The sequence below is a fragment of the Tenrec ecaudatus genome, chromosome X (assembly GCF_050624435.1).
Source record: "Tenrec ecaudatus isolate mTenEca1 chromosome X, mTenEca1.hap1, whole genome shotgun sequence".
Classification (NCBI taxonomy): Eukaryota; Metazoa; Chordata; class Mammalia; order Afrosoricida; family Tenrecidae; genus Tenrec; species Tenrec ecaudatus.
The window spans coordinates 79,615,075-79,639,096 of record NC_134548.1 but is presented as its reverse complement, the minus strand read 5'-3'; the positions used below and the strand labels follow the sequence as shown (position 1 = coordinate 79,639,096).

The following is a 24,022-nucleotide window of genomic DNA, read 5'->3' as shown; positions in this document are numbered from 1 at the left end:
CATACTCGATATAGGAATTGTCTCATCCAACTGTTTTTGTCTGGACTGACACATATAAATTTCTTTAGGAAAAGAATTCCTCACCTGTAGTAATTGTCCAGGATGGAGAGAGCCCAGGAAAGGAGATGTATGGCAGTAAACAGTTTCCCCATATTTGCAATCTGGGGCTCCAGGATCTTTTCCAGGTTTCTATGAAGAACACAGTAATATTAAAGTTACTGTCACAGATAGTACAAGTCAACACAAAATATTCTATGAGCATGGCATTTTGCTAACATGACTAACTTCAAAAACGATACAATCTTTCTATCAAATAGCTTACACTATGAAAAAAATTACATATACAGATTATTCCTGGATGGAACCTAAACTATGACTGAATTAACAATGACCTTTTGAGCAGACTCACCCGTTTATAGTAGTTTTTTATCTTGGTTGCCATGCCAACCTGCATCATTAATGGTCCATTTTCCTCACTATATTCTGCAAGAATAAGATCTCCATCTTTTCCTGTGAGGTCCTGAGGTGTGCGCATGAAAAACATCTCTCCACCACCTGAAGCTTGTCTTTCTTGTTCTCTCATCTGTCCAGAATAAGAACAGTCTATTTCATGAAAGGGCAATAATTACATTCACTGATGTGATTTATTCTGAGGCAAACCTACCAAAAAGCTTCTACTTTGCTATTTTTTAAGTGAACCGTTTCATTGGGATATAATCCATATATTATATAAATCAATCATACCAAGAAGAGTTATACAATTATTAAAATTAATTTTCAAACATTTTCTTCTTTTGCTCTGTTATTAGCTCCCCATTTCCCCCTAACCTCCCCTGCCATACTCCCAAGAAACTGTTAATCCAGTTACTATCTCTATAGATGCAACCATCTTGGATTTCATATACCAAAAACATACCAAAACAACAAATAACAAAAAGGCTAATAACAGTAACAAAGTAAGAGAAAAATTCCAGTTGAAAAGAAAACAGAGAATATTAAAAACAACTGTAAAATGGGTCAAAAGGGAGATCAAATGATGTTAGATTTTAATCTGCCACAATCCTCTAATACACTCTGTATAACAAGGCTATTCACAACTCTGGGTCTATGTTCAGAGGGATTCCCTGGAGACTTATGGTAATCCACATGCATTTTCCCTGTACTTTTTTGTTAACTGATAAAACTTTTAAATGGGTCAAAAATGAGATCAAATCAGATGATAATTTCTACCTTGCTTTTTACCAATTTCATTATGGAAATTTTCAAACATAAAGTTCAAATACCAGTATATAGTTTCCCAAACTTATTCGGCCTACCACCTCCTTTTCAGGAAATTAAACTCCTCGGCACTCTGTAACAATTAAAAACATTTATACTAAAGCCCATGCCCCAGGACAAAGTGTTAACTATCTACTTTTTCAGCCCTTTGGATCATTCCAGTGCCCTCCAGAGGGTGGTACCCCCCACCACTTTGTAAACACTGTACCAACTAGTATCATGAACTCATATTAACCCACCACCTAAATACGACTGTCTTTATCTTCAGCTATATCTCTAGAGATTTTGCCAAACTATTGTAAAAGTTGCATTTATGACACTTTACCATTTTTAGATGCACATTTTAGAGGACATTCTCCTAATAACCACATCATAATCTGTCTGCCTGATAAGCAATTAACTGCTAACCGCAAAGTCGATGATTCAAATCACTGTACAGATGAAAGTTGAAGCTATCTGCCTCAAAAACCCTATATGTGCTAACTAAGAGTAAGAATCAGCTTATTGGCAGAGGGTTTGAGTTGGATCCTACCTTAGGAAATAATCAATAATTCTCCAATATTATCTAATGCACAGTTAATTTCCCCAATTTGTACCACTATATATATATATATATATATATTTTTTCCTTCTTTTCTTCCTTCCTAAATAGGATTCATTCATACCTTGGCCTTCTTTTTGATGTGCTTCAACAAAGGCTGGACTGAGTGGGGACCTGGTTGAGAGAGTGCCCCAAAGGAATATTTTTTCAGAGGTGGGCGATGGAACTGCCGGAGTTTGATGGGCCCCATGTGAGTGGGAAAGAAGGGCTGCCGTAATTCCACAGCAGGAATTGAATGCTAAAAACAAGAAATGCAAAGGTTTCGACCGGCCAATTTTAACTAGGCAAATCCATCAGAACTAAACAGTGAGTCCTCACCCACCCCAAAGATGCTTTTTTACCTGGATAATATTCCCTCCAAAGGTACCTCGAAGACCCTGTTGTTTGGGATAGTAATACTCATCATTGGAGAGATTCCAAGGATCTTTCACTTCTGGCTGAGACATGTTCTAATAACAGATCATTAAATAAGAAAAACTTTAGATTATCCTTCCTCATTAGCTTTCTTGGTTTCCTTTACTCGCCAAGACCCTCCTTTCCTTCACAGACCTGCTGTGGTTCCTCCTTGATGACTCCTGTTTTTCCTAAGAGAATTCGACTCTTCTTCAGTGATGATTCCTTCTTACTCTCCTTGGAGGGAGAGTTAGAGGTAGCTTCTTCCTTCTCATCAGGAATTTCTGAGAATGAAAGAAGTCACTGTGGCATGGCACTCCCTGAAGACTCATTCACCTTTCCTCATATCTTTACAACAAATACCTAACTAGATCTCTGTTCCTCCCCAATCGAGATCATTTCTATTCCATGATTCACTCTACTCAAACAAACTACACTCCTGATTTCAAAGGTGTTCCTTTTATGTATTTAAAAGTATTTTCCCTAAATAATTCACAAATACTAGAAATTGATAGCCACAACTTTGTGCTCTCACATTGCTTTTTTGGAAACATCTAGTACCGACTTTCTCCAATTGTTCTGATTTCATCTCGCCCCTTGAAATTAGCAACAAGCTGTTAAAGATGGAAAAGGAATATTGGCCTCTGATAAAGTACCATACCCAATATGAGGTTCTCATCATTGGGATCGAGTGTCAAAACAGGAGGTTCCAACAACCGGGTCATGGACTGAGCATCCCAAATAATATTGTCTTCCCAACGTCCATATACCAGTTCCTCATTATCAATTGGAAAAATGGAGTACCAAGGTTTGTCATCATCCAGGGTGGCTGCAAACCCTAGTCAAAGCAGAAGAAAAAAACCCTAATAACAGACTAAATACTTATGTCTATTACAGTCATGATTGGAGTGGAGAAGTAAATGTTAATTACTCATGTAGCTACTGAAAACATATGAACTCAATGCTATTTCTCACTTCAAAAGAGTGTAGCAAATATGTACATTTCACTTTTTATAATAGTCAAAACTAAATGGTCTCAATTTTTAATAATAAAGGACAATTAAATAAATTAGGGTAATAAATGATATGATAAAACTACTAACAAGAAATGAAGGTAAAATATATGAACAAATATAATTTGTAGTAAATTGTATGTCAAAAGATTATGATATGTCAATATAAGATTATGCAGCTACAAAGTACTTAGAAAAATGGAAAGAAAAAATTATTTTACTGAAAATTACGGTTTTGGTTTTCTTGCAAAATAATCCAGTTAACTGAAGAAAATTTGGAAAATACAGAAAGATATAAAAAATAAAATTGAAGCTATGATCCTACAGACCAGAAATAACCACCCTGAATCTTTTAGTATATTTTAGTTCTCTATGTTCGCATTTTTTTTAATTTGCACAAGTGGGGGTTACCAAATATACCATTTCATATTTTCTATGCCATTAAACATTTTTTACAATTACTAATTTTTGATAAATCATTTTATTGTGGGCTCTTACAGCACTTATAGCAATCCATACATCAATTTTATCAAGCACACTTGTATATGTTGCCGTAACATTTTTCTCTCAGTATTTATTTTCATGAATGAGTAAAATAAAGTATACTGCTTTTAAAAGGGTTTACTCAATGTTACTATCTATAAATTAAATTCACATTAATATTTAGGCCCACATCAATTTTAAGAGAAAAAATAATAAACTCTTATTTAAACTATTCCATTGTTAATGAGGACACTATCTTGGTCATTATCTTTCTGCATACAGATGCTTCCAAATGTTTCTAGTTTAAGCCTTACTAAAGTATTTCCATGAACTGAGGTAGTTTTGTTGAACAGATAATTACCCTGCTTTTGCTTAACACAAGCTATTTGATACTGTTCTCTGTACTAAGGGCCACATTTGTTAGGTGGGAGTTGTTTAAATGGTCTGTTTTTTTTTTTAGTTCAAGGATCATTTGTTGGCCCTTAGGAGTGTTTTCCAGTCCAGTCACAATTTTTTTTATAAATCGTTTTATTGGGGGCTCTTACAGCTCTTCTAGCAATCCATATATTAATTGTATCAAGCACATTTATACATGTTTCCATGATAATTTTCTTTCTACTTGAGCCCTTGGTACCAATTCTTTTTCCCCTCCTCCTCTACCCTTGTGAGTCCTTGATAAATTATAACTTTCATATCTTACACCATCCAATCTCCCTTAACCCCATTTCTGTTGTCCGTCCCTATCGGGGGTGGGGTAGTGGTTATACATCAATCATTGTGATTGGTTCCCCCTTTTCCCTACTCTCATGGTATCACTACACTCATTATTATTCCTGAGCAGTTTATATGTCCTGATTCCATGTCAAGAGCGCTTATCTGTACCAGTGTACATGCTCTGGTATAGCCGGATTTGTAAGGTAGAACTGGGGTCATGACAGTGGGGAGTTAGGGGAGAGAATTAAAAACTAGAGGAATGTTGTGTGTTTCGTCGGTGCTATACTGCACCCTGGCTGACTCATCTCTTCCTTGTGACCATTCTGTGAGATGTCCAATTGGCTACAGATGGGCTTTGGGTCTCCAGTCATTACATATTAAATTTTTTAAATGAACTTGTTGACATAGAAAACTAAGTGAAAAGCATAGTATACCAAAAAAGTATCAATACAGAAATAACCTAAACTATCCAGAGACACAAAGACAGAAGACTGAAAGAAAATATGCCACAAAATTAACAGTTGATAATCTCTGTATAGGACTACTAGTGATACGTGTATACATATATAGTTTGGGGGCATGAGGGAACACTACACTCCAATGTATTTTTTCAAAGTTTTCTACATTTAGCGTGGCTTACTTTATTTATTTATTTAAACCCATTTAAGGAGAGAAAAAAAATTCTATAATAAAGCAAAGGGGTTTTAGAAACAAAAGTAGACTATAAATATAGTAGTTAAATATGTTTAACTTCAAAGTGGCTTTAAATTCTTCTAATATCCCAATAAAATGATTTATTAAAATTTTTCTAATAAGAAAAAACCCAGAGTTCATTCTAACTCATTAATAGAGTAAAATATATATAATTAAGGCTCAGACTCAAAATATTTTACACTCCATCAGCAGCCCATAATTATCACAGAGCTGGGCCTACTTAGGATGACTGAATTGTAAGCTAGTGTTCTGGACAGAGCTCATATGAAAGCACACACACCTTGTTGAACATTGTAAGCCATGGCATTTCTAGTCATACTGGAAGGAAGCCAGCCCGCCAGGCTTGCACGCTGAGGCTTTGTCCCTTTATGTTTGACATCTTCCCCATCCCATATTATATCATCCTCCCAATGCAGTTGTGTCACCATCAAGAAGTTTTCATCAGCCAAGAGATCAGTGCTACTGCATTCATCAAGCATCCTAAAGTCCTGCAGAAATACAGAAGGAACAGTAAATACTGACTGGTCCGTTTCTACTTTTAATCCCATGTAAGAGGCACATCTTAAATGGTCCTTGAGAAGTGCCTGATAATGGAGGAGTATCTGCCTCCTTGCATTCCTAGTATGATACAACATTCATTTCATAAACAGAATCCTTGGAACGGGACCCTAGTTGCCATGCTTATATACTATACACCAAGCAAAACTATTAGACATCTAAATGCCCCACCAAAGAAATAGTACCCAATTTCTCCCATCCAAGTTAGTAAAATTGATAGGCCATGGACATACTGATTCCTTCTTACATCCCAGTGTTGCTTACCTCTATCAGTTTACATTTTATCAAAGGATCCTGTTCTGTCTTTTTCAGTTTGAAGCCATAATCAAACCCACTGCCATCTTCAGGAACACCCAGCATATCGTACCACAGTCGGGCAGGGCCATAACGCCACTCAGCAACTCTTGGTTTGTTATCTGTCACTTTATCTGTATCTCCAGTTGACTGGGAAAACTTGGACTCCACTGGAGCCATCATTGTGATCTGTAACAGAGGAAAAGTACAAGGGAAAAGGCTTCTCAATCCTAGATGATCTAAAACTATAGAGAATTAAATGTTAGAAGGGGGACTTAGGAGAAGTCACAAGGCTGAATCCAAAAGCAAGAATCTTTTCCTGGAGTTAAATTTAGAAAATGGAAGTATATCATGAAACAGTTTAACATCTCAATCTTCGTACCATCTACCCTCTACCCGCCTCCAACCACCATTAACTTTTCTATGACCATAGACACAGGGGAGCCCACTGAACTGAACTCATAATTCACTGATAATCAGCACAGGATTTTGCCTGTTATTATTTCTAAATTAGACATAAGTGAGGGGTAATTCATTTATTCCCCTTGTAGGGATTAATCTCAGGTCTTTATTTTGCCTACTTCATCATCAGAGAGACACTGCTCTGGAGGTGGTGGTGGGGCATAGTCATAGTTCCACAAAGACTTATGGTTGACTTCTGGTTCTACTGAGCATTCTGTCTCTTGAATTTGTTCTTCCTGTACAAGCTCGCGGTGCTTCTTTTTCCTCTTTCTCCGAGCACTCCGCCAAACAGATGGGACATTCTTCCCTGGTCCAAAAAGACGTAGAAAACGTAACACCTAAAATACAGAACAAGTTACTCTGTCAAAAACTCAGTGCCAGATAGAATAGCGGTATACATGGGCCTGGAAACTTCCCTAAAGATCTACTAAACTCTAGAAAAGGAACAAAGAACGCTAATTCAGATTTCAACATCTACCAAGTACATAAAAAAGCATCCCTCGGTAGTAGTTTGGACTAGTTCTTTTAAAGAACAAGATACTGTCTAAAGACAGCAGCATAAATCATATTTATCAAGATATATAATTTGAAAAAAAAGACAATACAGTATTAAAAGGAGCCCTAGTGGCAATAAAGAGTTCCAAGTCAGGCTACTAACCCCAAGGTCAACAACTCAAAACCACCAGCATCTCCACAGGAAAAAGATGAGGCTTTCTACTCCGATAAGAGTTACAGTCTTGGAAACTCACAGGGGCACTTCTATCCTATACTTACAGGGTCACTATAAGTTGGCATCAACTCTATGGCAGTAAGATTTGTTGAGAGTATTAAAAGTTCCTATAGTCAATATGTTACTGAATAAGAAAACCCTTAAGCCTTTCAAGAAAAACCAAGCTCATGGTGACCCTATAGGCTTAGACCTTTAACTAGTCTATATTCGTCATCCCATAAGACAACTCAGTATTTGGAAGAGATTAGTAATTTGCAACATAACTATTTCCCATAGAAAGTACCTTGCCAGGCCGAAATTCTGGGAAAAGTTCTGTGACACTTGGCAACAGCTTGGTGGCATCATGCTGCATAATCCCAGCCAATGGTAGAGTCAGCTTTCCATCTTCAGATTCTGCATGTGTTGGTTCCTGGGGTCCCATCTCAGACTCTGAATCAGAGGAACTACTGAAGTCCATTTTCTCTGAGGCCAAAGAGGAAGGGGCAATGATGGAGGGCAAGATGATGCCTTCTCCATCTTCAGACACTGCAATAAGGAAGAGAAACCCCTGTGGCATGTAACTGTTAGCATATTTCTTCAAATTCAGCTAATACTCACTCTAGGCTTTAGACCCATGCCTCAATGGCAGAGTATTGCCCCAAACACCCAGGTTACTCATTTCAACTCATTATCTCCTACCATCCTCATCTTACCTTATAGGCAGTGCACTATGGTTGTGAAGACAGAAAACATATGCTATTATGACACTTATTAATTTTTACACGTGTATTAGGTTAAATAAATGTGACCGATAGGAAACTTGTGTATTAATTTATGTACAGTCAGGTCTTATCACTTCCAGTTTAGGGATCTACATACCAGATTTTTTTTAGCCCAGAAAAGAACAATGAAATTTGTTTAGCCTAAAGTTAAGACTTAAAACACAAAGACAACATGTTATTTAGCCAGCAAACTAAAAAGGAAATGGTTTAAAATTGTAATAGGAAAAATTATAAAGACAAAAACTGTTGCTCTTCCCCAATGTTCTACCTTATGTTACTCTGACAGGCACAAAGACAGATAAAATAATGGCTAAAAACTCTCATCAACATTTGCAACCTCTGAACATCTAGCTGAAAGTTAGTTCCAGGCACATTCTAGGCTGCCTTCCTCATTTAACTATTTTTTTAAGTACAGCCATGTGAACAGGTAGTTTCCAAATACCAGTATATAGATCATTTGCATTGCAAATCACTTGTGGGCAATACTTTAAAATTTCTGGGCTCTACTCTAATGCATCTTCTAAATTCAGACTCTCCAGGAATAGCAGTTGGAAATCTTTTAAAGACTTGAAGGGGATTTTGAAGGGTAGCTAGGCTTGAGAACCACTTTTTCTTGAATGTATGTGAAGATACTATTGCTTACTACTTTAAAAGTATAATTTTATTTCAATGCCCAAAAGTGAAGATTTGAATGAATCATTCCTCAGTTTCATCCTTTCTTAGCAATTTTTAATTTAATAGCCCTATGTGTGTTCCAAAATCTTTATGAATGAATAGATACTTAAGACAAAACCAGACAGGCTCCACTCACCATCGGCAATAGCATCCTGGTCCTTATCCTTCTTTATTGATATTGGTGGTGGTGGGGGTGGAGGCATCAACTTGCAATCGATGTCTTCACAATCAGCATCATAGTCATCATCATCGTACTCTAATAAAGCAAAAATACCAATTTCAAGTTATCATTCCCTATTATTCAAGAACTTCAAAGGACCACAAGGGGGGTTTAAGAACACACAGAAGATGCAGCTCACACAAAGGAAAGACTTAATGATATAGACAAATAAAACTTCATGATATAGACAAATGTCTTAACACTAAGTATACAGAAATGTAGGGTGCTCACAAGACCTAAAGGAAACATTTGGCACTTCCTCTGTTCAAATCCTGTTTCACCTGACTCAAACTCATAAATTGAAATTATCATTCTTCATTCGTGTCCTATAAAATTGGACTTTCTTTCCCAACCTTCTACAGTTTAATTCTTTTGAATCATGGACATCATTCAACCTCTGATCCTGAACACTGTTTCTAATCTCCCTACACACTAACCACCTACACATCCAGATTAAACCCAAACTGTCATGACTTCTTAACCTCTGCAATTCCATTGCATCATCTAAATATGTTACACTAGGATATTCAACAACTCTATCTTATATCATAAGTTGCCTGGATGGCACAAATAATCTGCACTCATTTGCTAACTGGTTGGGAGAAAGATTAGGCTATCTACTACCATAACCACTACAGCCTATAAGGAGCTGTGTCAGAATCGACTTGATGGCATGGAGTTTTGGTTTTATTTTACTAACTTGTTAGCACAATAGTTAAACACGCAAATGATAACCAAAAGGTTAGTGGCTAAAGCCCAACAGCCACTCCACAAAAGCTGTAGCAATTTGTTCATAAAAATTACAGCCTTGGACACTGGGGGAGCAGGGAACTAACCCACCCAGGGGTAGTATTGGTTTTATCTCCACAGAATTGGGAGTGTCTGCATGCAGACCCCAACACAGCACACAAACCTTGAAGCCAACGTAACCACATGGTGCAATAGATGAAGACAGTGGGCTACAGGGCTAGCCCCAATCAGTCAAACTGACTTCCTCCCTATAAGTATATGCCACAACAGACAACACTAAAGTTACAGGTTGGGGAGAGGGGCTGGCCTGCCACACCCACATGGAAGCAAACCAAGAAGGAAAAAGAGAGTGAGGGTCTAGACTGATATTGGCACACCAAGCCTGAAGGACAACATCCCTGCAAGGAGCTGCTAAGGTACAGAGAGGACTGTATGGCCGATAACACCTAGAGACATGATGACCCATCGATGGAGCATACCACAATAGAGGATAATATTGGGGACACATGGTGGGGAGTGATTATGTCTGAAAACCCCACAGTGGGGGAACCAAGAAGGGAATATAACAGATCAGCAACAGGAGCAAAGCCAAGCCACAAAGCCCCTGAGAAGTCCCCCTAAACAGACTTCAGGCTAGGGGGGTGGTTCCCTGAAACCCTCCCACCCCCCAGCAGACAGGCCTGGAATTATCTGCTTTTTTAGGGTTTTTTTTTGCTAGCTACTATTATTATTTTTTCCTTTTATTCAATTTTTTTGGTTTTCTTTTTGTATTGTCTATGTTATTCTGGGTTTGCCTATCTATGTAAGACAGGCATGGGAAGAAAGCCCAAGGAGAAAGCAAAGGGACTGAAGGTTCTGGAGGGGCTTCGAGGGTGGAGGTGGTGGGGGAAGTGAGCAGTGAGCAAACAATGCCATAGACAGAGAAACAACTAGGGAATTAAAATACACAACGAGGAGAATGTAGAGATCCTGGGGGTGTTGGAGGAACAGCAATCTAGCTGAGAGGAATTACCAAGAGGAAGAAGGGTGACCATGATGGTGTGAAAGGTAAAAGGAAAGAGGAAATATCTAGGAAGCAAAGCTATGGATAGAGGTACAAAAAAAGGTGTGGCACTTACATAAATATATTAATTCATAAATATTGGAATAGGTATTGGAATAGGTACATATATTATGTATCAATACATTGAGGAATGGACGGAAGGACTTTGGGCCACTGCTCAAGGCTTCCCTCAATGTAAGAGCACTTCGTTCTAACCACCTGGCATTCTGTGATGCTGACCCTCCCTGCAGGATTGTTGAACACAAAATGAGTGCATAAGCAAATTTGGTGAAGAAAGGGGATGGAGCCCATAAAAAAATTTAGCATCTGAGGTCAGTCTAAATAAGATAGGCTGGATGAACAATCTGGAGGAGAAAACAATGGGACAACAGTTCTGAGGGACATAGGAGAAGGGGAAAAGTAGTGTTAACAAACCCAGGGACAAGGGAACAAGTGATCCAAATCGGTGGTGAGGAAGGTGTAGGAGGCCTGGTAGGATATGATCAAGGGTAATGTAACCAAGAGGAATTACTGAAACCCAAATGAAGACTGAGCATGATAGTGGGACAAGAGGAAAGTCAAAGGAAGTAGAGAAAAGAGCTAGGAGGCAAAGGGCATTTATAGAGGTTTAAATAAAGGCATGTACATATGTAAATATATTTATATATGAGGATGGTGAAATAGATCTATATGCATATATTTATAGGTTTATTGTGAAGGTAGCAGATGGACATTGGGCCTCCACTCAAGTACTCCCTCAAGGCAAGAATACTTTGTTCTATTAAACTGGCATTCTACGATGCTCACCTTCCTGACACAATCACTAAAGACAAAGCAGGTGAATAAGTAAATGTGGTGAAGAAAGCTGATGGTGCCCGGCTATCCAAAGATATAGCGTCTGGTGTCTTAAAAGCTTGAAGGTAAACAAGTGGCCATTTAGCTCAGAAGCAATAAAGCCCACATGAAAGCACACCAGCCTGCGTGATCACAAGGTGCCAAAGGAATCAGTTATCAGACAACAAAGAACAAAAAATCATCACCGTGTGCCCACCTCCCTAATATGATCACTGAAGACAAATGGATGCATAAGCAAAAGTGGTGAAGAAAGTTGATAGTGCCTGGCTATCAAAATATCAGTTATCAGGCATCATCAGAACAAAAAATCTTATCATAGTGAATGAGGGGGGGAGTGCGGAGTGGAGACCCAAAGCCCATTTGTAGGCCACTGGACATCCCCTTACAGAAGGGTCTCCAGGAGACGAGCCAGTCAGGGTGCAATGTAGCAACGATGAAACATACAACTTTCCTCTGATTCTTAAAGACTTCCTTCCCCCAACTATCATGAGCCCAATTCTACCTTACAAGTCTGGCTAGACCAGAGGATGTACGCTGGTACAGATAGGAACTGGAAACACAGGGAATTCAGGGCGGGTCATCACTTCAGGATCAGTGGTGTGAGTGGTAATACTGGAGGGTGGAGGGTGGGTGGGTTGGAAAGGGGGAACCGATCACAAGGATCTATATATAACCTTCTCCTTGGGGGACAGACAACAGAAAAGGGCACATCGGACAGTGCAAGATATGAAAAAATAATAATTTATAAATTGTCAAGGGTTCATGATGGAGGGGGGAGTGGGGAGGGAGGGGAAAATATGAGAAGCTGATGTCAGGAATTTAGGCTGAGAACAAATGTTTTGACAATGATGAGGGCAATGAATGTACAAATGTGCTTGACACAATGGATGTATGCATGAATTGTGATAAGAGTTGTATGAGCCCCTAATAAAATTACTGAAACAAAATATAGCATCTGAGGTCTTAAAGGTTTTAAGTTACACAAGTGGCCATGTAGCAGAGAAGCAACAAGCTCACAGGGGCGCACACCAGCCTGTGCAATCATGAGGTGTTAGTAGGATCAGGTAATAGTCAACAGAAAACCCCAAACAAAAACCATATTATTGAGAATGAGGGGGGGTTGGCGCAGACCCCAAACCCATCTGTAGACAGTGCAACATCCCCCTACAAAAGGGTCACAAAGAAGGGATGAGTCAACCAGGGTGAACTATAGCACTGATGAAGCGCAATATTCCTCTAGTTCCTTGAGGCTTCCTCACCCCCCACTATCATGACCCCAATCCTGCCTTTAACTGTTGGCTATACCGGAGCATGTACACAGGTAGAGATACAGCTCAGAGCACATGGAATCCAGGTCAGAAAAAACCCTCAGGAAAAGAAATGGGAGTAAATACCAGGAGGGTAAGGGTAAAGTGGGGAGAGGAGGAAGAAACAGCAGGGGAAAGAAGACAGCGGTTGGTGTAATATGAAAATAGTAATGATTTATAATTTATCAAGGGATCACGAAGGTGGGAGGGGAGGGGAGGGTAAAAAGAGGAGCTGATACCATTGGCTCAAAGAGAATGTGTAAATGTTTAGGAAATAATGATGGCAACATATGTACAAGTATGCTTGAAACAACTAATGTATGGCTTGTTAAGAGTCCCCAATAAAATGATCCTTAAAAATAAACAAAAATAAAAGTTGAAGACAACAAAAAATAAAATTACAGCCTTGGAAACTCTATCGAACAGTTCTGTGCTGTTCTATAGGTTATCATGAACTGCAACTGACTCAATGGCAATGGGTTTGGTTTTTTAGCACAACTAACCTAAAGGTTGGCAATTTAAACCCACACAGCAGCACCACATAAGGCCTAATACGCTTCTTTAACAATTACAGAAAAAAAATCCTATTGTGCAGTTCTACTTTAACATATGAGGTCACCATAAGTTGGAAACTACTTGACAGTAAGACTTGATTTTATCTTGTAACACACTGAAATTATTTCATTTTAGTTTCCTTGTTACTATCAATACTACTGCTATCCTCACTTTTCCTTCTTGTGACTTTAATCTCTCTCCATTAATCTCGTAACTCCCAACATATCTTTTCCAGATAATTGCTATTAGTTGTTGTCAATTTCAACTAATATATGCAGAAAAACTGCTACATAGGGCCATGAATGACCTTTTAGATCACCAGGTCAGGCTTCCAAGATGCCTCTGCATGTTTTCTCACCCAATCTTTAAGGTATTATTTGTCTAGCACTTAACCATTTTGTATCACCCAGCGACTTCCATTGCCATCAAGTCAATTCCAACTCTTGAGTGACCTTTATTTAGGGTTTCTAAAGCTATAAATCTTTGCAGAGCAGATAGCCTCATCTTTATCCTATGGAGCAGCTGGTGGGTTTAAACCTCAAAACTTGTTAGCTCCCCAATGCCTAGCCCACAATGCTACTCAGAGATTATTATCAATAGCAGTAATTATAGCAACTTCTTTTTTTTAATATTTGAATTTTATTAAAAAGTTTACATCCATCAGTACGGCCCTATTTACTCGAAGTTCTTGCTATAGGCCTTGTCTTGAATGTGTAAAACCATTTGCCGTGCATAGAAGTCTCTGTATTACTCTGGTAATTCATCCAGTGTCTTTAGAGCTCTGTCCAAAATTTGGGCCGCTCTGGCTGCCGCTACCAGGTCTTTGTTTCCGTAGGTGTCCGTCTTATCATAGCACTCAGAAGGGAGGTGCCTCCAAAAAACGTTCACGCCCACTCCAAACTCTTCAGAAATTATGTTATGGAACCATAAGGCAGGAATGAATAACACATCTCCAGCTTCAAGGGAACACTCGTATATTCTCGCCTTGGAAAACAGTGGATATTTTGCCAAGTCTGGCTTATCTATATTCAGTACTTCTGATTTAGTACCTGATAAATATAAATACTGGGCATCTCGAGGACTGAATAGTACAACACGCTTTTTTCCTGTCACTTGTATTAAGAAGTTATCCATAATATCATAATGAGTCCAGAGTTGCAATCCTGGTGAGCTAATATGAAAAACACTTGAAAAGAACTGTTCCTTTCTGAAGAAGTCTGAGAATTTAATATCTCCTTCTAATAAAGGAAACTGCTTTCTGATATCTGCAATATCCTTTCTAGGATCTTCCCCAATTGACTATAAGTAGTACTTCTCATCTAATGAAGTCCATCTGTGGAACAGCAGCAACATGAATCTTGACCTCTTTCGTCCCTCCAACCAGGCTTAGGTAGTCCATGGTCCATTTGCTTGTACATGGCCCCAAATCAACTCCTTCCAACACAAGTGGTTTTCTCTGCAGGTAGAGGTGCTGCGTGAACTGTTCTCGCGAAATGCCCGCGAGCCTGGGCACCGCCAAGCACGGCCCGGGCATCTCAACTTCTATTTATTATGCTTTCACTATGTGCCAAGTATTTGTAGTTATTTTATCTTCCCAATAACATGAACTATTCTGAGAAACAGAACTTAAGTCACTTATTCAGGGTAATATACCTTTTAATTACAAAATTTGAATTCAAACCTAGGTTAATGACAGTTTGTACTCTTTTCAATGTATCTCCTTTTCCAAGTCCCACTGATTTTTCTCAGTAAATCCCAAGTTCCTCTTGTCCTACCATTTTCCACATCTGTCACCTAAATCCAGACCTCTAGCCTTACAAGTATGTTAGCAAAGTCTCCAAGTTAGTCTGATACTTCTCCCCTTTCTACTCAAAACCCCAAAACAAGTACCACTTTCCCTTTTTAAAAAATATTTTATTGGCGGCTCTTATAACAATCCATACATACATTGTGTCAAGTATACTTGTACACATGTTATCATCCTTTTCAAAAGGAAACTAGTATCTACACAACCCTGGCACTGTAGAGTTGATTTCACATCACATAACAAAACTCAAGTTATCACAAAAACTTAATTAATGAAACAAGTGTTACCACTTTCATAATAAACAAAAACCCTAAGGAATAATTACAAATGAAAAATTCAAGCTTCAGATTTAACTACAGTTAGGTTTTGAATCTGGGACATTCTGAACTTAAGACAGTCTTAAAAGAACATTTTCTTTTCATTTTATCACTCTGCCTCTTATTTAACAATCCACACTGATTTATAATTCTACCTAGCATCCAACTCCCAAGGTGCTGTCAAACTGTTCCCAGTATCTTAAGTATCATCAGTAATTGTTAAATATTCTTTCCAGTACTTTCAAGCAAACACTTGCTTGTTACTCTTTTCGAACAAACCTGTTAGCCAACCCTATCACATATTTTTTATTTCTAAACCTTTAGAAATACAGGTTCCAAATCAAAATGCCCTGCTGCTTACTTTGTTACTTACCTCTCTGAAAAATGTATTCCTATTTTATCTCCATGATGCATTCCCTAATGACATCTACCCACTTCTAAAGAACCACCCTTATAAATCAAGGGGGAAGCTAAGGACATAGTTAAGGTACCCCTAGAGGACAACAGAATCTTCAACTTAGCATTCCATAATAGAAACTATCAAATGTAGCATTCCTTTTCCACAAAGTCAGCTCATTAAAGTCCAACTAGAAGGCCCCTAACCCATTCCTGAAAATTATACCTCCTACTGAGAATTAGAATTGCTTCCTTATGGAGACTGAATATGGAAACAAGTGTACAATTATGTTTGAAATGACAAAACTATGGAATGATATATGTATTAGCTCCCAAGTTGCAGCAAAAAAAAGGCATACATCCAGGGATGGGTTTGGGGCTCACACTAAATCCTAGCTCCAACTTAAGAACAATCAATTATTACATCATGGCCCTACTAAATACTCACCTGCATGAAATCATCACTGAAGATAAGGACGCTATAGCAAAGTGTGGTGAAGAAAGCAGATAGTGCCCAGCTCTCAATCAGAATAGTGTCTGGGTCTTAAAAGCTGTATTCAAATAAGCAGCCATGTAAGCAAGGAGTCAAGCAAATCCACACAGAGGTAGCACACCAGCTTGTGCGATCCAAAGATGGCAACGACAAAATTCAAATATGGTGAGGAGAAAAGCATCAGAGCTAAAATTATGAACACCTACTTTGTGGAGGACCATGGGGGAATGGTAGGAGACCCAAACCCATCTGAAGAGTAGCTAGTCATATAGAGCCACTGGCAGATCCACTCTAGCCACAGGCAAGAATCTCCATCAGCCTATCAGGCAGAGGGCATTGTAATCTTGATTATGCTGGATCGAACTAGGTACTTGGCCAGCTGACCACCCTGTAGACTCGACCTGAATTTGTTCTGGGTGCAATTATCTCTTACTAGTTCCATTACAGAAATTTCTTCTCCAGCTTTTTGAATGTTGATGGGGTCTTTTCCTTGCATCATTATTTGTATTTTTGTTTTTTATACTATTATGTTTTTATCCATATCATCTTAGTGTGTTTATTGTTTTGTTGGGTCTCCCAATTGTGAAGCACAGGAGGAGTGGATCCATAATGATTTTACTGCTACAAGGGGATATAGGGATGCGAGTGGATGGTAGGGATTTCTGGAGTAAAAAATGAAGCCGGGAGGGAGCATTAGAACAGATTCTGACTACATAACTCATTTTAAAGGTGATTTCACCATGGAGGGGAGGGTGTGCTCTCTAAAATTGATGTAGCGAACAAAATAAATAAATAGTTGGTGCGATTGTGATTGTACAATTCTCCTGGATATGATTAAACAATCAAACCATTGAATTATGATACACAAATTATATGCCAATAAAACTGTTCAGAAAAAACACAAGTAAAAAAATCACTTCATTAGCCTTAGTCAAATAAAGTATTAACACTCAAAAACATTACGTAGCTCTGTCGATGCAAATAAGGGGGGTTGGAATGGAGACCAAAAGCCCATCTATAGAAAATTGGACATACCCCCACAGAAGGGATACAAGGGACGATAAAATGAGGGTGCAGTATAACACCGACAAACACAAAATCATTCTTCTACAGACATTATTCCCCTAGTTCCTGAATGCTTCCTCACCCCCATTACCCAGTTCTACCTTACAAATCTGACTAGACCAGAGTATATACATTGGTATAGATAAGAGATCTAGACACCTGGAGTTCAGGACAGATAAACCCCTCAAGAACAGTAGTGGGAGTATCGATATCATGAGGGTAGGGGAGTGGTGAGAGGGGGGGTAACTAATCACAAGGTTGGATATATAGCCCCTGTCTGAGGGGGACAAATAACAAATGTGGTGAAGGGAGACAAAGTTAAGATACAAATTAACAATATTATATAATTGATCAAGGATTCACAGGGGTGGAGTGGAGAAGAGGAGTCAATACCAACAGCTCAAGTAGAAAAAAAATGTTTTGGAAATGTTGATGGCAACATATGTACCAGTGTGCTTAATACAATCGAATGATAGATTGTTATAAGATTTGTAAGAGTCCCTCAATAAAATGGTTAATAATTTTTTAAAATTAGCTCTATTTGACTTATTCTGGCTACTCAATACTAAATATATTCTACACAGAAGTATGAGTTTGTAAATTGATTTATGTCTTCTTATTATGAACAATTATTTTTGTATTTGCATATTCCATTTTCCCCCTAAAATAAGCAATCCTCTATTTTTCTTGGGATACGTCTTGTGAAATGAGACACAGTTAAAAGCAGTCAAATCCATTACCTGGTCTTCAAGTGACTAAGTTCAAGTATTTATCATGGTTTTATCTATATTTCTCAGCACTCAAAAATCAAACTCAAAGAAAAGGTAGACAATGAATATACAACTCATAACACAATTTCACGTCGCCAGAGGGAGTGTAAGGTATAATAAATTATGACTAGTAGCTCTCGATTCCAAGACAACTAAACTCTGAGCTCCAGATCAGATTATTAACTGTTTACTTTGGGGAATTCCTTATGTATGAAGAGGTTAAGAACTGCTAAGATACATCCTTTCCAGGTCTGACATTCTTGATTCCACAAGGCATCTCCCATCTTATACAAGGGAGAACTATTTAAGTTGAAAGAAAGCATTAAGTGTGTTTATCACTGTGAATCACAAGTGACTCAAGGACAATGTTTTTGTTTTCTGTTATCAGCACCTAGGTAGCTGAATATCAAAATCTGGGCCAATAAATACATGGATTCATTTATATTTGATATTTAATTCTTCTTGGACTATAAATCCTTTGAGGACAAAGACTGCATCTAGAACAATGCCATGCATGAACCCTCAGAAACCAAAACAAACTTACACGCATCAAGTTGATTCTGCCTCATAACGACCCTAATAGGGCTGAGTAGAGCTGCCTCAGTGGGTTTCCAAGACTGTAACTCCTTACCACAGTAAAACGTTTCATCTTTTTTCAGCAGGGAACACTGGTGCTTTTGAACTGCTGACCCTGCGGTTGGTTTAGCAGCCCAACATATAACCCATTATGCCACCAGAACTCCTGCCACAAACCCTACACTCAAATACCAGGTGACAAGGAAGAAAGTAGTATCATCCTTTTTTTTGCATTCTCTAAGAATTAAGTCTTAATGGTATGAAAAAAAAAAAGCTTGAGTATAGTGAGACTGTCTCAGAACACAAAAGACAGGAACCACTTGGAACTAAGGGACAGAGATAAAGCAAACACACAGAAAACAGGAGCAATGAATAAAGAAGCAAGGAAATGCCTTGACTGCTCCCTTGATTATACTGAAGAATCACCTGAGTGGCAAGGGGGCTGCAAGCTCCCCAATGTCTGCTGATACCTTCGGCTTTCATCTTCTGCTACCTCATTGATATCTGAATAGTCCACAGCATCTTCCGTACTTTTAATCCATCCTGTTAAATTTAAAAAGGGGAGATCGTCAACATATAGAACGCAACTCTCATGCCCTCAGATAAATCCCACTTTAAAATACACATATAGCAAGTGGCTAGCCTCCTCCCCTCCTTACTTCCCATGACCCACACTTCACCTTCATCATTTACCAGGACACCGTCAATCCCAGTCAATTCTTCATTTGCCGTGAGTTCAGTGATCAGGCTGCCCAGACCCAAAGCCCCCAAGCCTGCCAAGTGCTTCTTACACTCCTGGAAAAAGGGACAGCACCAGAGTGGAGGACAACAACTACACCTGAGCTTCCCACACCGCAAGACTCATTTCCCTGGTCCATGACAAAGCCAAAAATTCGTATGAAAACTGACTCTACAGTAGGTTAAAACAATAGGGGGGGGAGTACGTTCAAGAACTCTCATGTAAATCTTCTACCAAACTCCACATTCACCAGATCTTTACTAAAGTACCTCATCCAATTTCAGTCACCACACTTTAAAGATAAAACCAAGTTTCTCAAAACCAAGGCCAAAAGAACGCGCAAGTAGTACCTCTGAGGCTAAAGGTTAAGTCTAGTGAGGTCACTTGGCCAGGTGATGTTTCTGCTCTCTTTGATTACGGGGCATGTACAGATTTATTCCTTGAAAAAATGAACCTGAATAAAAGGAGGTATTTCAGTTGGACACAGGAACCAATTTCAGGAATGCCAAGGGGCAACATTACATTAAAATCCTACGAGGACTGGAAAAGATGGTTCCAATAGCCACTGCTTTAACAGTGGGTGCTGGCATCACTTGTGCCAGGTCCTGTCCAATTTTCTTGAGCTACCTCCAAACAGCGATGTTAAAATTGCAAAGTTTCCAGACTCTCCAAGATATCCAGACACGATTGGAAAGCAATCCACGACTACATTCGGTTAAAGGATTGCTTTTGCTAGCGTCTGGGCAGGTAGTGTTCTCTCCAAAGTAGCCCACTTCAGTTCGCCTACCTACAAGGAGGTCTGTGTCTGCCAATCAGGCTCCTCTCCTCGCCAAGCCCACGCCCACAAGGGAACTCTCCCATCCTACCCCGCTCCCCAAGTAAATAGCAGGGTGGCACGCGGTTCCTCTTCACTTACGTTCACTGCGCCCTTTCCAAGAAAGCCCCAAGTGCTCAACGTTCACTATCCCAAACCCACACTACACGCCTCGGCCGCACCACCCCCATCCCTCTCCCCACGCCCACCCCCTCACATCATCCAGGACGCTTTCCCCCTCCAGCTGCCCGGCTCCATTGATGTTGCCGAAAAGGAACCCCGCTAAAGAAAATGGACCGCCTGCAGCCGAATCTTCATCGCTGTCCGAGTCTGACATGACGGCGGCTGCAGCGCTGGTAGCGACGCAGTGCCGCAGCAAATTCCAGTCTGGTCTCATAGACCGGAAATTTCTAAATCAATCAGCAAGAAATGACTTCCAGAGCTCCTTGACCCCCCCACCAACCACTACCGGAAGCGGAATAAAGAAAACGGAAACGGAAAGCCGGCAGTCCTGCGAGAAAGGGGACTAGGTGTTCCTACTTTACTAAAGACTTTTCATTTGAACCGACGTGACCGGAAGGCTGAGTAAGTGGAAAGGGATTGGTCAATAAAAAAGTTCAGTCCCGCCCCTTCCACTTCTGCGCACACGGCGTTTGCATTGCTTCCAATCAAAACAGCTGTTCTTCCTCCAATCAGAAGGAGTTGCTGGAGTCCCAGAGCCTGTGTCCTGGCGGTTTCAAGTTGCTGTGCCACAATATTTGGAAGTAAGGTTCAGGACTTCCATTTTAGCTCTTTTTCTCCTGCAACTTTATCCAGAAGGTCCAAAAAACCCCATTGTAAGGTAGTTGTATCAAATTAACATTTCCCAATAGGAATGACTGGGTGGGTTTTTTTGGCTTTATTTTCTCAACGTTTTATTTAGGAGAAATTGAAAGTGGAAGGTCTAACATGAACCTAGACCAACATTTAACATTTTGCCACGTGGATTGGGTTGGGTTGGGTTTTCCCTAAACCACGTGGAAGTAAGTTACAAAAATAATTCCTCACACCTGAAAATAAACATCTTGCTGTTTAAGCACAATTACATCACCGCAGCTTTTAAGATTGAAGAGCCATAGTAACGTGTTGGACAGCTAACCGCAAGGTCAGTAGTAAGTATGAAACCACCAGCTTCTATGCAGGAAAAAGTTGTTGCTTTCTACCCCTTACAGTCTCGGACACCCTCGGGGAGTTCTGCTCTATGCTATTGGGTCGCTGTGAATCGGAATCAACTTGATGGAAGATTGTTTTTTTGTAGTACTCAATTGCCCCAATTGTTCTAAATTGGGGCATCTTACACTTTTCAGCTCAAGTATCAGCCAAGGTTGGTGCATCACATTTGGTTGATTTTTCTTTATCTAGAATCCAATGTCTTTTTTGTTTTTCATTATGTTAATTTTTAAATATATATTTCCTAGAGACCTCTTCATTACGTCGTTTTTTTCTCATGATGTAACTTTTTTAGGAATTGCTTTAGGTGAAAAAGAGACCCCAAAAATATAATTTAAGGACAAAATTTATTAAGTCTTTCTTGTGAGGAACAAAGACAGACACGGCATGAAGTCAAAATAGCATCCAAGGATCCACAGGATACTAGTTAAAGAAGGCACTGAACAAAGAAAACTGTCACAAAATCGTGATCGGTGGCAGATCAATACTTCAGAGTTATAGGTGGAACTATAGCAACAGGAACGGAGCCATGATTGGGACCCATACCTTATTAGATAGAAGGGATTACAAGGTCAGTCCAGGGCCATCCAACAGGCTGTCTGGACCAGACTGATGGGGCAGGACTCATGACTGTGATCCCCTGTATTGTCCCCATCAAGAACACACCCAGGCCCTGGGATGGCTAGAGCACTGTGGAGGTAATCTACTTTCCAAGACACTCTACCGGAAAGCAAGATCTTTGCACATGTTTAACATCCATTCCTGATAGTTACCTGAATCAATTATATTAGGAAAGTGCAAAAGGATCATTTTTCTAATTATTAAATTCCTTTTACATTTTGTAGCTGAAATTATTTGGTAAAGAATAATTGTTGCCTTTTGTTCTCTTTCTCAAAAATTTTTTTTGATGCATGTTTTTTTTCTTTTGCATCACCATTATTCTGATGGGATTAAGTTTCACAATGGATGCCCTTGCTACCATGAAAGCAGGTGCATTCCTCAGTGCAACTTTCCTGGACTTTATCTTACTGAGGCAGTTTTCAATTTTAATTTTTTGAAAACTTCCTAATGAGCCCCTGTGATCCTGATCTGTCCAAGATTATACCTTGGGAGTCACCCCCACCCCCCAAAAATAGTCACTACAACTATCTAAACCAGAGGTCCTCAAAATTTTTTAAGTGGGCCAGTTCACTGTCCCTCAGACCCGTTGGAGGGCCGGACTATAGTTTAAAAAAACTATGAACAAATTCCTGTGCACACTGCACATATCTTAATTTGAAGTAAAAAAATAAATGGGGCAAAAACACCTGAAAGGCCAGATCACTGTCCTCCGCAGGCCACAGTTTGAGGACCCTTAATCTAAACTGACCTATCTTGAGGTTAACTGACCCAGTAAACCCTTTCAGAGGCCACTATTTAGGGGATGAATAACAGAAAAGTGAGTAAAAGGAAACAGCAGTCGGTGTATAATATGAAAATAATTTATTATATTCAGGAGGATGGGGGAGGGAGGGATAAAAGCTGATATCAAGGGTTCAAGTAGAAAAAATGTTTTTAAAATGGGGAATGTATGGATGTGCTTTATACAATTGATGTATGTATATGTATGGATTGTGGTAAGAGTTGTATGAGTCCCTAATAAAATGTAAAAGAAGAAAAGAGAAAAAAATGATTAGGGCAAAGACTGTACAGATGTGCTTTATACAATTGATGTATGTATATATATGAACTGTGAAAAGAATTGTATGAGCCCCAATAAATTGTTAAAATTTAAAAAAAATAGAATGAAAAAAAAAGAAAGAAAATGGTGACAATAGGTACAAATGTCTTTGATAACAATTAATATGTGGATTGTTATACGAGCTGTAAGAGCTCCCAATAGGATGATTTGTTAAAAAGCCACTGTTTAGTCGGTCCTAGCTCTCTAAAAATCACATTGGTAAATCCAAGACTCATCCAGAGTTAAGATTCATTCTATAAAATCATCTTCATTAGCTTTAATATTGCTTAAAATACTGGTGTAAAGTCAAGATCAGCTCTTTGAGCTAGCTGTTGTTCACACAAAAATTTTGGCACTCATTCAGCAAAAATTTACAGAGGCACAGATATTTGCTTAAAATGAAAATGCTGAGCTATGTGAAATTCCAACTTCAGTAGTTATCTCATCAATGGTGTCTTAATTCATTGCTGGTCTTCCCTCTCTTGGCTCATTTTTGAAATATTCCCAAACTTAAAACCCTTGACCCATCTAAGAACTTGTTTTATGTGGGACAGCATTCTCATGAATTATTTGGAAATGTCCACTTGAGTTTTGTTAAAATTTGTATACTAGTCCTGACTTTAAAATCAATTTTTACATGGCACCCTAAGGAGACTGGTGATGTAGTCGTTGCTCATCGGGCAGCAATCTGAAAGTTCAGTTCAAAACCAC

The 24,022-nt window shown here is 39.1% G+C and overlaps 1 protein-coding gene and 1 pseudogene across 11 annotated transcripts in view; both read right to left on the bottom strand.

Annotated features, from left to right (window-relative positions):
* Positions 1-20,863, bottom strand: part of TAF1 (TATA-box binding protein associated factor 1) — a 124,418-nt gene extending 103,555 nt beyond the window's left edge. For 8 of the 11 annotated variants that reach the window (XM_075539439.1, XM_075539430.1, XM_075539433.1 and 5 more), the window contains exons 1-14: positions 20,600-20,863; positions 19,510-19,624; positions 19,256-19,372; positions 8,813-8,932; positions 7,524-7,765; positions 6,630-6,848; positions 6,019-6,237; positions 5,477-5,684; positions 2,934-3,110; positions 2,429-2,556; positions 2,221-2,328; positions 1,944-2,117; positions 410-583; positions 85-189 (exon numbers count right to left, since the gene is read on the bottom strand). In XM_075539439.1, coding sequence (XP_075395554.1) covers positions 85-189; positions 410-583; positions 1,944-2,117; positions 2,221-2,328; positions 2,429-2,556; positions 2,934-3,110; positions 5,477-5,684; positions 6,019-6,237; positions 6,630-6,848; positions 7,524-7,765; positions 8,813-8,932; positions 19,256-19,372; positions 19,510-19,624; positions 20,600-20,779 — 2,286 coding nt within the window. In that variant the 5' untranslated portion in view covers positions 20,780-20,863. The remainder of the gene's footprint in view (positions 1-84; positions 190-409; positions 584-1,943; positions 2,118-2,220; positions 2,329-2,428; positions 2,557-2,933; positions 3,111-5,476; positions 5,685-6,018; positions 6,238-6,629; positions 6,849-7,523; positions 7,766-8,812; positions 8,933-19,255; positions 19,373-19,509; positions 19,625-20,599) is intronic. The other 3 variants (XM_075539432.1, XM_075539436.1, XM_075539440.1) reach the window with 1 other exon arrangement.
* Positions 14,081-14,990, bottom strand: LOC142434301 (tRNA wybutosine-synthesizing protein 5-like; annotated as a pseudogene).
* Positions 20,864-24,022: the final 3,159 nt, after the last annotated feature.